The sequence below is a fragment of the Anas platyrhynchos genome, chromosome 4, assembly GCF_047663525.1.
Source record: "Anas platyrhynchos isolate ZD024472 breed Pekin duck chromosome 4, IASCAAS_PekinDuck_T2T, whole genome shotgun sequence".
Classification (NCBI taxonomy): domain Eukaryota; kingdom Metazoa; phylum Chordata; class Aves; order Anseriformes; family Anatidae; genus Anas; species Anas platyrhynchos.
The window spans coordinates 46,544,827-46,560,608 of NC_092590.1; the positions used below are offsets into that span (position 1 = coordinate 46,544,827).

At 35.7% G+C, this 15,782-nt stretch overlaps 1 protein-coding gene across 13 annotated transcripts in view; it reads right to left on the minus strand.

Moving 5' to 3' along the window:
* Window positions 1-15,782, minus strand: part of BLTP1 (bridge-like lipid transfer protein family member 1) — a 113,219-nt gene that overhangs the window by 69,637 nt on the left and 27,800 nt on the right. For 12 of the 13 annotated variants that reach the window (XM_038178191.2, XM_072037479.1, XM_038178192.2 and 9 more), the window contains exons 11-23: window positions 14,942-15,098; window positions 14,192-14,270; window positions 13,206-13,297; window positions 12,437-12,554; window positions 11,146-11,301; window positions 10,339-10,436; window positions 9,144-9,322; window positions 8,898-9,004; window positions 6,589-6,797; window positions 4,327-4,554; window positions 3,605-3,742; window positions 3,070-3,246; window positions 676-804 (exon numbers count right to left, since the gene is read on the minus strand). In XM_038178191.2, the coding sequence (XP_038034119.1) occupies window positions 676-804; window positions 3,070-3,246; window positions 3,605-3,742; window positions 4,327-4,554; window positions 6,589-6,797; window positions 8,898-9,004; window positions 9,144-9,322; window positions 10,339-10,436; window positions 11,146-11,301; window positions 12,437-12,554; window positions 13,206-13,297; window positions 14,192-14,270; window positions 14,942-15,098 (1,867 nt within the window). The remainder of the gene's footprint in view (window positions 1-675; window positions 805-3,069; window positions 3,247-3,604; window positions 3,743-4,326; window positions 4,555-6,588; window positions 6,798-8,897; window positions 9,005-9,143; window positions 9,323-10,338; window positions 10,437-11,145; window positions 11,302-12,436; window positions 12,555-13,205; window positions 13,298-14,191; window positions 14,271-14,941; window positions 15,099-15,782) is intronic. The other variant, XM_072037480.1, reaches the window with a different exon arrangement.

A 15,782-nucleotide genomic window follows, 5' to 3' on the forward strand; every position in this document is an offset into this window, starting at 1 on the left:
CAAAAAGAAAATTGAGCCCCCTAATAGAAAACATTACAAAAACTGGAACCTATACATTAAAACAAGGAGGAGGTCAAGAGATGAAATTCAGGAATCATGCTTTATATATCACAAGCCTCCTTAGGTCTTCAAGTGACTGCCCATACAGATTCCAAGAGGCAAGTACCAAAAGCAGAACCCATGATGACAGACAAATGGTTATCTGTTTGCTTGGGGCATAGCAGTAGGAGTCCCATGTTCAAAAAAAGGTCTGTGGAAGCTATAAGCTGTTGACTTAAGTCCCCCATCAAAGCACAGTTTCAATAGAGGGTAATCATCAATAGAGGGTAAGGAGGTGAAAGTGTTCAAGGAATGCAAAGGGAAGTATGATCCTTGTTTCTTAAGAGAAACTGAACTATGACATGTGCCTCTTAACTATCAACGTAGAGGAAAGAACTATGCATGACTCCTGTGAGCAATGTTTCTCAAAATAATTCATACAGTACTAAAACATGGTGTAAATCCACATGAAAATACAGATAGAATCACTTTTCTTCCTAAAACACCTCAATTATCAAATAGGATATCCAATCTGACTACATATTCCATGCGTCTTGATAACTAAGACTGGATTTGTAAACTGTTCCAAAGAGCCTGTACGGATATAATGAGCATTTAGGATGGATGAAAGGTTACCTTAGAGTCACAAAAACGACGATCAATTCCATGCTGACATATTATAACAGATTTTGGTCTTTCCAGTTCAAACTCACGGCACACAACATGAAACACAAAGGTCTGCCCCCACTCCAAAAGACAGGCAAGCTGTAAGGAAGATGTTGTCTGATAGTAAGTATGCAAAATGAACTTACAGGATTCAACAGATTACTGAAAGAACATCACCAAAGGTCAGAAGGTGAGCAAGAGTAAAACCAAATAGAAGTCCCCACCGTAACTCTCTGGCTTCATTACCTTGTTTACACATAGCCTATGGCTAACCCTAAATCCTGTCTTAATATAAGAAAATAGCTTTATTCTTATGGTCAAGCAGTCTCCTCATTGTAAAGACACAGCTCACCTTACTTCACCTCATAAAATGCCTCTAAATACCCTAACACCATTCATAATTTAAATGTCAGACTTCCTTGCATACAAGTAACAAGGTTACATTTAGAAAGCATAGGAGGAAACTGGCCAAACAGAACACTGCTGAATCTCTCTGGATCTGGTAATTAGCCAATTGCTGATTTAAATCTTTTATATAGTTAGCTTATTCATAAAGGAAATGAATCATAACTGTCTGTCTCTATTATGAGAGGGAAATGGGTTTTCTTTGGCTAACCAAAGGAAAGGGCACTTTAAATCAGCAGTAATTTAACTGGAATTTAATATAGCTATGACTGTCCTGCGCAAGATCTCTCTTTCTCCATTTAGTTGTATACCTTCACAAATTCTTGCAATACATCACACTGGGGAAGGAAAAAGACAATGACCTTGAAAGAGCAAGTTCAAGTTCTGCTTCGCAGCAGTGCTAACAAGAAAGTAAAATAAATTTCCTGTATTAAATATAAAATTGAGAATGGCTTTCTATGGGAAGAAAACCCTCAAGTTCCGTCAAACATTTAGAAGAGTCCTCTAAATCTTACAATACTTTTGATTAACTAGGTTTAGTCTTGAAGCTTATAGCACTGGAGTAAAAGCAATAGCTTGTGTAAATCAGTAGTAGCATTTTTGCGGAAATACCTCTACAGAAGCCTGTACAAGCAGCATGAAAATGCATCTGGAGTCTCTTCTTTAAATTTACAGAAATTGCTTGTAAGCCTGATTTTTATTTTATTTGCTGCAGAAGTCTTCTACTGAAAGAATTGTTTAAAGCCAGGAAATTATGCCATTTTTTTCAAGGAATAAAAGGATGCAGAAGTCTCTTAATAATCAAACTGTAACCAGGAAATAGAATTTATGTATTTTTCTCACATTTCAGAACACAGTGGTAAAGCAACCTTTTCTAAAGATCTCACAGCCCACATCAGAAATAAATCAAAGTGATTTGTCTAATGTGTGCTTGGAGCCACTATATACTGAAAAATGAAAGCAACAAAAATGGCAAAAACTAAAAGTAGTTAATATGAAGACTGACCTAAGAAACTTGAACACTGACAGCAAACTATGTTCCAGTGAGACCAAGCATCAAAAGTTATGAAGCTACCAGCTACTCTTCTGCTGAGGTTTGCTCATTCTGTCTTCCAACAGATCATCTCATTTTTCTCCTTCTTTAAAATTTGGCCTTGTCAGTAGCTTTCTATAGAATGCCAAAACTTCATCTGCAAGATAAATCCTTGCCAGCTGCTCCATTTGATATCCTTCTTACTGGTAGCATCCCTGCAAACAAATGCCTACATATCTGCATGAACCTTACATGTGAGGGATAACAAATGGCTTTTCAGACTGCAATCACAACTGGGTACTTCATTTGCCCTTCCCAGAGTGTTAACCAGCAGGGTAACAAACCTGCATCTCCAGAATTCAGCATCATAAAATCGAAGTAACCTGAGAGGAAGTCAAAGACAACTTATCTTAAAATCTCTTATCTAAATTTATTCAATAGATTTTTCTTTCTCCTCTTTGTCGTGTTACCTAGTTTATGGCTGAAATGGTCTCAACACCTGCTCTGTTTAGAATAGTAGTAATTATTCTACAATTACATCACTTAGAGTACACACAGATACTGTGGTTGCTTTTCTAATCAGAATTTAAGTACATCCACTTATATAGATGTAACATGCAGGTATTTACAGAGTGACAACAGTGTTTGCTCATACTCTGTTATGAGCACCCTTTCAAATGCTCATAAAACACCAGGCACCCTGTTATATCTAGATGGAAGATAAACATCAGATTCAGCTCGTTTGGCACCTTCTGTCCATAAAAATGGCCGTATTTTCAAACTATAAACTTAAGGTTATTTAAGGCATTGGATATATGTTAATGCATCCAATTCAGCTGAGACCACACGCTTTCCAAAATCCATGCTATGCCAGTTCTGCAAGGAAGAACAAAGGTAATACATTATGGCAAATTCTTAGATGATACCTGTGGTGCTGTAACTTTGGCTGTGAGACTTCCAGCCTGCACATCTATCAGCCATGCATATTCCAAAGTATCACTTCCAAGAGGCAAACCTTCTGCTGAAAACATCGCGTGAGCACGCAGCTGCAGACCTGACAGACTAATGTGTCCCTCTCGAAGAACTTCATCCACTGAAGGTCTCTGTTAAGGACAAGGTAACATTTAAGTTAAAATTAGTATTTTCAACAATATATCATTAGAAAGTGCAAAAAACTGTAGTCAGAGATATCTCTTACACATTCATTTTCACCTCTTAAATCCTGCTGATTTTTCTATGATTCTATGATTCTACATTTAGTCTGTCCCAAGATTTCTCACCATTAAGTATGCAGCAACATATATGCAAATCCTATGCGGGGAAGGGATCCTCATCTAACCCAAGTTTGTTTTAACCAATAGCAACCATCATCAACTTTCCCTTCCCCAAAATTCAATTTTAAGATCATTACAACTTCCCCAATACATATGCACCCACAAAAACACAAAGCTCGGCTACTACCTGATAGTTGTCATTCAGAAACAAATTCACTGGAGACAGTACAAGTTGAAGCATTGTTTCTCTAAAACCTTTCTTCATCTCAAAACACAACCTTTCCAAGAAAGCTGTAGGGCATTCAGGACCATCTGGACTGCAATGCTAAAGTAAAAAACAAAACCATTTCAGAAACTGAAAACAGACAACACTGTTGAAATTGTCAGATTAGAAGCAAAGCTGTAAGCTGGAAGTTTGCTAAATTTCCTTCACGTCGATACTTTAAAAAAAAAGCCCATGCAACTTCAAAAACTTTTCCACCATTATATACAAACCCATTTGGGTGAACCCAAACCTTTATCTAGACTATTATTTAAATTCCTGGGGATCCTTCACAATGCAGCTGTGCAAAGCAGGATGCACCATTAGAGGACAGATTTGTTAATTATCAGAGAAATGATGGTCAATCCAAAATCATGAACAACTGATGACACTAATCAAGTTTATCGAAAAACAAAACCATTTAAAAAAATCTCCAGTTCACCTTCCAGGGAAGCAAAAACAATCACATTTCAAATTGTTTTAGATAGCCACAACTGTAGTAAAGTGTAGTCAGACCTTTTAAAAAGCACCTCCCTAACCCAATGTTAGGGAGTTACAGGGAGTTACATTTAACTCCAGATTACAAAACTGGAAAAAAAAATTGCTGCTTATAGCAGCAAAATATTTTAAGATTCTAAAGCACTTACCACTGGCAACCGCCCATGCACTTTGTACAAGTTAACAAGTACAGTAATATCCCAGGGACGTAAAGTAAGAGGGTGAACTGGCTTGACTGAACTTTCATTTTCCTTTTTGTCATTTTCCACTCCAACAGCTGTCCACCCAGAACTTGAAGATGTAGAGAGTGACAAAACAGGGCTTGAAATAACTTCTTCAAAATCAGTGTACATGTCATCTTCTCCAAAATAATTTTCCTGAGAAAAGGAATTATTTACTATGACCACAGGGAAAACAAACTAAAAACATACAGGCAAATAATGAAATCAAATCCAACATTCTTCTGCATGTTAGTCCTCCCTAAAATAAGCCATATATCTACAACCTATAGCTGAAGAAACGTAAATAGTTTTATTTTATGAAAAATAGGTAACTTAAGCGAGCGAATTGATGCCATGTGCTTTGCAGAACTGGCTCTTAACAGTTCCCAGAGCACTGGTATTCCAGACCCATGTGGTACAAGTAACTATCCTGAAGCAGTAATCGTACTGACATTTTTTAACATATTCTGTGTTTTTAGAGATAAAAAACTTCAAGAGAGTAAGAACACAAAGGAAGTCACACTTATCCACCCGGAAATTTCTGAAATTTTGTTGCTCTTCCTGCCCTCAAAAGATTAGTGTGATATAAAGGTAAATATAATGAACATATTAAGTCTCTCAAGAACAATTTTTTCAATGATGCAAAATTATATTTTCATGTTAAGTCAGTATGTGGCAAGTGTTGGGGCTTAAACATTCTGGAGCAAAATCCTTTCCATGCAAAGAGGTTATGATGTGGACACAAACACTGCTCCCACCTTTGTTCTGAAAAAGTAATTCAGTCCCTCAGCCCTTGACAAAAGTATTCCACCTATTACAAACCCCACTGGCGATTCGTGAGATACAGACCAATTGATACTAGACAGAAGATCAAACTCAAGTAGATTTGAGTTTTGCACTTTGCAAATTTGTATTGTTTCCCTCTTCCCTTTTCTGTGCCTCATTTGCCTGCCAGACTTCCCAGTCCTTTTCTAAGCACAAGTCTACAAAGCAAACAAGCAAAGATGAAGTGTGCAACATAGAGGAAAAAAAGTAATTGCCAAGTATCCATGTCCTTGAAAAAGGTCTGCAGAAAAGGCAGGCGTTATTAGCCTTGAAATGATGACTGCCCTGGACACATGATTTTATTATCTTGTACTGAGTCTCCACAGTATTTTTTGTGTTAATAAACTATGTATGAATTAAGCACTGCTCAGTACTCAAAACAAAATCTCTCTGAGGTTAAGCAAAGCTAACTGGCTTTGCTTTTTAACAAAGGGAAAAGATAAAAGACAGTGTCAGGAGACAGACCATGAAATATTTTTACTATGCAGACCCAGCAGAGGGTGCTATGAACTCCAGTAACTTACTCCTGGTACCTTCTGCCAGGGATGCAGAGATTCACCCATCATTCATTCCAAGCCAGTAAGCCATCCAGTACGGAGCACTGTGCACTACACCACAAACTACCTCCAAAGAACAGAAAACTTTTCAAAACTGCACAAGTAATGCACATACAGGAATCTCTCCCATGTGTATTTAAAAAGATCAATGAAAACATACTGACAATAACAATTAAACCACAAGACAGGAAAATAAGCATTAAAGAAAACAAACCTAGATATCTACTAAAAGATGCTGCCAGCACAGCTGGACAAACAGATGTAAACAGTAACAAAAATAGTAAAAAGTACAGTAAATGCATTTTCAAAAACAAGTTATCTAAACTTTCTCTTGAGATTTAGAAGATAAAGGCCAGTTTAAAGCTGAGAAATCTGCACTTCAAAAATTAAATCATCACAGAATCAAGGGACCTAACGTAGCACTGCTTACATATATATCTCCAGAGGAAATGAGCGCTGAAGATGTGGGCTTGCCTAGAAATGTGCCTAAAGGCACAGGTTCTGATACATCTTTATATAAAAGTAGTTCTAAATGTAAACTCTAGTCATAACCATGGATTTTTATGATCCTATATGTTTATATATATACACACAACTTCACAAAAGGAAAATTATGCTGATATAAGTCTCCACATCTATACTGCAAGTCTCCTCAGAAGCCTGTGCCAACTGAACTTATCCCAGCCATGTCCTATCACCAAAGTCATTCCAAACAAGCCCTTATGAAAATTTTCATCTAAGTCCACATATTCTGCAGAATTCTCATTTTCTGTTTCATACGAACCACTCCTGTTTCCTACATGCTTACCTTTATAGACAGAAAGGCTTTGAGCAGGGGTCCGTACAGGGTTATCTGGGAATCTGGGGAGAGTTCCAGTTCCACGTGGAGCTTATCCGGGGGCAGCTCTGAGGGGTCGAGGGGGAGGCGCGTTGAAGCTGTGGGAGATGAAATCACACTCTCGGCTGTTTTCTGCGATGGCCTCAGCACAGATAACATTGTTTCTTCCATTTCTGACACTTGGGAGTAAAAGAAAGAAGAAAACAGATTTTGATTGTGTTAGGCTTGTCATGGATGAAATTCTACAAATATAAATGTGTAAGAAATATGCAACTTTATGCAACTTTCTAATTTGGATTCTATAACTATGGTAATATAGCTATGCTACAAAACAGGTTTCTCATGCTTAGTAGCTATAAGAAGACAGGAAAATAGAGAATATTTTAGCCAACATCAACTATGCAAGAGAAAACAATCCTCCAAGTTATGAAAAAAGATCAATTTATTTATCTTGCTTTTCAAGTTAAACAAAGACCTGCTTTTATTTCAGTGTAGCAGATTTCCCACAACCACATATCTATTGCAGAACAAACAAACGTGAATAAAAAGGCACATTTCAGAAGTTGTGTTAGAAATATATTCTGAACCAATGATTTTGTAGGCCAGAATTTCCCCTCTACTCAATTACTCTAGTCACAAAAGAGTTCAGAAATCCAAAATTTTATTTTCCATTTCCTCTTTTTACTTGGAGCAAAAGAGAAGCACTTTGTCTTTTTTAAGTGAGGAAAGGCCAATAGAAGGAAGTGAATAACTGGAAGTGACCACCAAGAAGCAAAGAACTATATGGGATATAAAATTGTTGCTCCTTATGGAGTTGGACTTCAGGTGCTAGTTTAACTGGAAGAACCAGCACATGCAGAACTACAGTGGTGAATATGTAGCCAGCAAACTACCTTCAAGGCTTTAAGTTACCACTTATTGCCTACAATGCTTGCTCAGTGGTTGTATTATGTTACATTAGTTAGCTAAATGCCACAGTGAAAACATCACTTATTTGGAACCTGCATGTCTTTGGTCTTCGTTATGCAACATATTCCTTCAAGCTTAGTGTTCTATCAGTTGACACAGAAGAAAATACAGATGGATATTACTGTAACAAACACACTGTGTCAGCATCACAGGATCAAATCCAACTGTAGCAATGAGCTCAACTTGATTCTTTGAAGGATTATTCCTTGAAGGAAGCTCCAGGTGAAATTAGCTGTGTATATACAAACTTCCAAAACCAGGTTCAATTGCTCTGATTACAAGTGAATGTTATCAAATTTGAAATATGCAAATTTGACACAAACTGACAGAGTCTCAAAAGAGCACTTAATAAACATCTGCAAGATGAACCTTATTTATCCTGTTTCATACTCTAAAATCTGAGTTTTTAGATTTGAATTGCTGAAACTCAACACCTAAAAACCCTGTTTAATCTCTTGTCTTCTAACACCTGCTCATTGAGGTGTTCAAATTAGCTCTCATTATTATTAGAAAATACCTCTCTCCTTCCTCAGTTCTTCCTTCTTTATTCTCAACCTGAAAGACTTTTATACAACCCCATAACTTCCTGCATACCTCCCTCTCCTGCACTTAAAATACTTGAACACAGAGATGAAAGTAAGGTATTCCGTAGCTTTTTTTTTTTTCTGCAAGCACATATATATATGTATTTCACCTCTACAACTTCTAAACAAGCATTTTCAAAATTTAAATTTAAATTTTGAATTTTGAAATTACTGTTAGACTCGCTAGTCTAACACTCTTACCTGCCTGCCATGGTTCACTTCAACATTGCTAGCTACAATGAAATCTCAGAGTTCCATATACATAAATGTAACATGATGTTACCGTATCTCATACTTATAGAGAGTTTTTAATATTAGAATGGTAAGACAAATGCCATAATATTCAGGAGGAAAAAAGCTTAGAAAGTTTAAGTATTATAATACTGCCAAAAATGCCATACTTCATATTTAATATACTAAGTGATACTTTATGCAGTAACCCATTTAAGAGATCTACTTTGCTAAGGACAAGGAGAAATTAACTACAGACAGTATCCTCTTTTTCCACAGGGAACTGGGACACTTTCTGAAATTCTGCATTGAAAGAGATGTTGACAGGTTTTAAATCAAAACTAGTGCATTCTAAAGATTAGCATTCTCCCATTTGGAAAAAGAACAGTACAGTTCAAAATCAATTTCTGTAAATTTAAGCAGTTAAACCCAACCCAACAAAGTTGCAGCGCTTCCTGAAATGCAACATGCTAAGAAGAAGGTATTGGCACTTACAGGATTGTTTTAACTGCTCATCTGCCTTTTGAGGATAAATTGGGTGCCATGAGTAGTCAATTGTAAACACAACACTCGGGACTGTCCAGCATTCAACCCATCCAGCCCTTTCAAGGAGAAACAGCATACTTTTATTTGAAGTACAAATAATTTCCCATCAACATGAGGTTGTTTGTTCTACTAACAAAATAAGTAACTACGACAAGCCAATATAGATACATAAACATATATCAAAATAAAACTCACTCTTCTTGAGTGATGTTGCGCCACTTGGGTTTGCCTGTTTTCTGACCACTCTGACATTCAGCAGAAATGCAAGATTCGGGATTTATTTTATTAGGCTGACAATCTTTCACCAGCATAAAAAGGGAATATTTACTAGGATGACAATCTGGTAGATACAAGCGAAGATCAACATCTTCTCCCTAAAAGCAAACATTAATAACAGAAGAGTTTATTCACTTTACGTATAATGCTGCTCATGCTATTTGCATGCTCACATGTACCATCATCTACACTTTAACAGGCAAAGCGATGCACAAATCTCAGTTCTCGTACGATTGCTGACCACAGCTCCCTCCAATCTGTAATAAAATCCTAAGAGCTTTGTAGTTCTTAGCAGTTTCAAGTCCAGTAACTTGAACATAAGAACACATCGTAAGCTGTAAAACACAGGTGCATTTCTCTCAGGGATTCTTGTTTTTCTGTTGTTCAACTTTAAATGCAAAGTTAATGACTGGCACAAGACCATCCCACGTCTTAAATAAACCTCACTTCTTTTTTTCTTCCCTTTCCTTTCTTTCAAAAATAACCTCTCTTACTTTGCTATCAAATTATACAAACTTAACAACATCACCTTCAAATAGTTTTTATTGTTAGTAACCCCACATTGCTTCTATTTTAGGGAAAGCAAATCAAGAATTATAGTGTTCCAAAGAACACTATAATTTACGTTGTGTACGTAAAAAAACCTGTGAAATATCTTGAGGACATCTTTCCAAAATAGCTTCAGTTATCTATTCCAGAATTTTGTTTTTATCTTTAAACATGTGTTGGACTTTCAATCTCTAATGAGAACAGACTTCCAAGTGATAAAATACATATATATATAGACACCCACAATCTAACTATAATAAATATACATACTGTATGTGTGTATATATTATATATAAATATTGCATGCATATATATGTGTTTGTATTTTACATGTGTAAAATGAAAAAAAATAAAACAGCCTATAACTGGATGCTTCACATAATCAAGGCTAATATATTTACTTCTGGGTTAGTTAAAGAAAAATTCTATGAACAGAAAGTGAAAGGTACTATTTTTCTTTCAGGAAAGAGTTTATGCAAAAGTTCCTAGCTGAAGAAGAAAAGGAAGTGAAACTATTTCACATTTAAAAGACAATGGGGCTGGGCAATGAGGGAAGAGAACTTACCTTTAAAGAGAATCTTGTATTGCATGTAGTTGGAACAAAGTCAGTGAAAGGCAGAGAGAAAACAATGTTTAATGTTTCTCCACAAGCTGCTAGATAAACTGGGAGAGAAGAAAAACAAGCAAAACACTATTAGAATCACTCCCTATTTTGTTCTCAGGCAAATTATCAAACAGAGAGGTAAAAAATAAGGAAAAAACTGTTTCTGAACTCATGACAAAGGAAACTGCTATGCATTTAGAGTATAAATTACTATGTTACTATGAAAGTATTTACCCGCCACACCTTGTCCCTTATAAAAGGGACAACGAAACTGTAAGCAGAAGAAAGTCAACTGCAACTAGTATCTCATGACTTTCTTTATTGCTTCACACACCAGTTCTTGGACAAAAACAGAATACAAAAAACAACAAAATACAGGGCAAGTTCCAGGCTTCTGATAAAGTAGTGAGCCATACTTCTAACAATAAGACAAAAACATGCTTTTTTATGCTTTCAGCTGTCTTACTGAAGATGTCAAGATCTCATGGTTTCTGTTTACAAGCCATCTGCTCTATGAAGTCAAATATTCAAAGTGTCCTCAAAAATGAATGCTAAAATGTGATCTAGAACTACATTCCAAGAAAAGCTATGTATTTGTACAAAATGCACAAAATAAGTGAGGACATGCAGCACTAGAAGGATGGATGGCTTATGCATAACAACAGTAGCAAAATGAGTGGGTATCACTAAATGTGTTTCATAGCAAATATCCTACCATTTTCATCACTTGTACATACACTTATTTCAAATTTAAAAAATTGACCTCACCATTTTCTTGTTGTTTGGTGGAACAGTCAATCCAGTTGTGCTGATTTGCTGCCCAAATCATTTCAAATTGATGAAACATGACTTTGAAGTTCCACATATAAGGAACAAATGAAAAAATGTCAGGTGCACTATCACTGGACCAGTCTTGGATCAAATCTGAAATTACATAAAGCAGTAAAGATAAGTTAGTAGCAATCATGTGAAAAATTTCTTCTTCTAGTTAACCCGGCTTTTCATAAATTTTAAATCTTAACCATTTGTCCCTTTATAGAAAAAGGAAATTCTGTGAAAATTAATAAAACTACATGCAGCACCACATCCATTTCTCAGGCAGATATTCCATCAACACTTGCTCTGAATCCATCTCTTATGTCTCCCTTGCTTTATAAGCTAGAATGCCATAGGTTTAATTGTGCTTTCTAGTTCACCTTTACTCAGTAGCAGTTACACATTTACCTATAAGCACTGGACTACCAAATAATTTCCTCTGGTTTTCCCCTCAGATACTACGAACATGTACATGTACAGAAGTCATACATCCCTACCACCAGGTCTAATACAGCAAACAATGTTGCTGTAGAAGCTCAGGGATTTGCTCTGCACGTCTTGGTAGACTACACTGTGTACTACAGCACTTTACAAAGGACAACTCTGGCCCAACTAGGAGGATAACTTTATTAGCATGGCACTATGCCTGCACTAATTAATCCTCCATCCAGCAGGGCTAATTAGCGCAGGTAGTGCCACATCGATGGGGATATATTCTTTCTGTTACTGCAGCTGGAACATTCAGCATAGTTTGGTGATACAGGGCTGCCTTGAGTACGTGTATTCTTCTTCACAGCCAAAATCCTAAGCAGCAAATTACTTTCCCTCATCATTTTTCAGCCACATCGACATGACCTAAAGCCTGAATAGTTGAAACTCAGTCAACCAAAGAAGAGAAATATCAGAGAAATCAACATCCTTGGTGACAATTATTAAACAAATCAATAGCTCTGGTAAGATAAATTAATTTGAAATTTAGGATCACTTAACAAAACTGCAGATCAAATTTAGTTTAGATGTTAAAAATTAAATTATTCAGTATCTCTATTCATATATATGATTACTGTGCAATTAGACAATAATAGCCCACAAAAGACATCAGGAACTTTGTCCTCAGAAATAATCTGTTGTCCTAAATATGTGAAAACACATCACCTGCCTCTGCATACCTTTGTAAAATTTGAAGAAATTGTAAAGAAATTATATTTAATTTCATCTATAACTTATTTAATACAGCACATACCTGTGAAGAAGCTTTTCTGAGCAAAGATAAAATGATATGTTGCTTTATAAACCTCAAGTTCGCATTGCCATGTCTGTGGCATGTTCCATATCCGGGGATAACTGGCATTAATATGAAACTGTGAACAAGATATTAAAGCATCAGAATTATTTGAAAACATGACAATGCCTGACCCTGTGGCTCAGCAGTTTTCACACATGTACTCTGCTGAATAATTAAAACACTTTTCCTGCTGGGATGAACAGAATGCCTCTCCAGTTCCTTAATAATTTAATCTCACTCTGTCTTTCTGTGTTTGAAGGTCAAGTGTTAGTGTATTCATTTATGTGGAAAGGTATACTACAAACTTCTGATGCTGCTCAACAAATATACCATCTGTTACTTTAGATGTACCCAACAAATGATATGATGCTCAAAAATTAAACATTAAATTCATTACTTTAGTAAAGTCATTTAAAAACTATTAATAGAAATAATAAATATACAAAACAAGTGATGTGGAACACAATTGCTCACCCCCTACTGACCAATGCTCCACCAGCCCCAAGCAGTGGCTGCTCCCCCAGTTACGTGTCTATATATATATACATATATATATATATATATATATATAAAGTTCCTTAGATATCAAAGTCTTGTAAAATAAATTTAAAAGGCTTATTTCTGCACTGCCTATGATCCTGAGGAACTTCTCTATAGACAGAAAAACATGCTCTTTATTAAAAATTCTTTGAAGGCTGAAGCTTTGGGCTTAATAATGCAAACTTACAGCTAGCATTTCAGCTTCTAAGAGAGTCCGGTACTGCATGCTGCTGGTCGCATCAACATGTAGAAGCTGTCCTTTAATTGTAGGTGAATAGCCTAGTAGATAAAAAATATAAAATAAATATTCCAATGTAACAGTTACACACATTTTAAGAAATGATAACCAGTGATTTCAACAGTCCCCTAACAAAACTAAAAAATACCACGGTGGAAATTAGCACTGTGATAACTCTATCCTCTAACTTTAGTCAATCAAGAGCTTAACATGTTCTATCTGCATATAGGAGGGATGACAGAAGTCTCGCTGGGTCTGGAAAGGCTTGGATTCTGGAGATCTCGGCTTAAATTGCAGAATGCATGAATGAAAACCAAATATATAAATATACTCTCAATCAAGAGAACAAACACTTCAGCAAAAGGGCTTCAAACCAGCACAAAAAAATGAATAAATCCAAAAACACACCCTTAACTTTATATTTATCTTATCTTCATCTCCAACTTTGGAATTTGATTTATTTAAAAAAAAAATACTGCTATATTATTAGTATGCATATCTCAGCATGATTCAACAACTACACTAATCCTACGCAAGATGTCTTCCTGCTTTGATTTGACACTGTACATGTAACCTGCTTCAACACACACAGTTTAATTACCAATTTTCTATTAATTACAAATTTTCTTTTGGCTTTCTTAACCCAAATAAATAATGAAAGTGACTTAATTATTTAAATACATAAATGATTTAATGACTTGCAGTGAAATATACAAGGAAATTCTTCTTGTTTCGTTATTTAATTCTATGCATATATTTATATGTGTATATAAATATATTTCTTTGTATATGTATGAATTATACATAACTTACATAAGAACATATGTATCTTACAGTTAAAGGTAAAACACTGCAAGATGCTCACACTTAGATGAATTAACACAACTGCTCAGGAAAAACATTAAGAAAACAAATTACACTTAGCCTTAACTCACCATTTTCACCTACTGTCATGGGAATGTTTATCTCCAAATATGATCCTGCACCAACATTTACATGTACAGCGTTAGTTTCCTACATGGTTAAAAAAAAAAAAAAAAAAAAAGAAAAAAAGAAAGAAAAAAGTCTAAGTGTTATTTCTAGGCCGTCAATATGAACCAGTGTGTACTTTATGCCTCTAGCTATCATTATCCACACCAAGATTAAAGAACCTGATGACTGAAGTCTTTCTTGTCTGCTGAAAAATTACCAATGAACTAACTATGTGCAATGAAACCAGACTAAAAAGTCACACTAAACCCTATTTATAAGAATTGCAACAAGGAAAAAATTCAACCCCACCACAAATATGCACTTTTTGTTTCCCCCTGTATTCTATCTCTCCAGTGATATCAGGTATTCATCCAATATCGGAAAAGATAATGTCTTCATCAGTGTGAGCTCCATCCTAATGGACAATTGCACAGGAAACATCCAGATGAAATATTTCCATGACCGTAGGAGCTAGCATAGCTTAAGATATAGGTTCAAGGCATAAGAGAAGCTTATAATAAGCCAACAAACATTGATGCCTTTCAGCCAGTATTTCTCTTTGAAGGGTTTACACCTAATCACAGAAGATTAGCACAATCTCTACCAGGTTTTAAAACATAAACACCTGAGACAACTAAAAATATGTACAGCCAAAAAGCACACTGTAATCACAGTAGAAAAAATGATTTTTCAGACAAGACTTCATTACTCACCCTATTTTTGGTAAAAAGCAAATCAATGGTGGCATCTGCAATTATATTCATCCGCAGCTCAAAAGCAAGAATCTGTCTTGGTTTCCCAGGCTGAGCAATTTCAGAAACTTTCATAACTTGGTAGTCTGGCGGGAAGAAAAATTTCCACAAGCAATCCCTAGTGGGAAAAAAAAACAGTCGTTTTTATTCACAGCAGAAACGCATATACATTTTTGTATTTATTTGGTTCACTTAATGATTTTCCACTTAGTTATGCTGCTGAGTCTTAAGACAAACAGTAGATACTGTTAAAGGGCTGCTTGTTTGGAAGACTTCCTGATGATGAGGCTAACTCATTACCAAAATAAAACTCCAAAAATTCCAAGTAGTAAGAAATGCCTATTGTATGAAAGCCATAAGTCACACCTTAAAAAATTTAGAACAAAAATATCCTAACTCAGATGGCAAACTATGGCTTTCTTCTTACTCCTAATCTTTGGTTTACAAATCTACTACAGAAAAAAAAAACATAGTAAGTAATCTGTTTATGCTTTGGTTTGTGCACAAATAATCAATGTACTGTCAGAAATAAACAAAACATTAAGATGTTTGGGATTTCATAATGGGAATGAAATGAAGCCTACACTTCCACAGACTCATATCTGAACATGTAATTACATGAAAGAAAAGCCACAGTGATGTAGTACAGACAGCTTAGCTTCTTTGGTTCTCAAGGGGGAGGAAGCAAGTCTTTAAACAGTTTCTGTGCACTCAGCACCTGACCACTAAAGTAATATAAACATTAAACAACAAAAAACAAACAATACAACACATGCACACAGTCAAATCTAAAATAGTGACG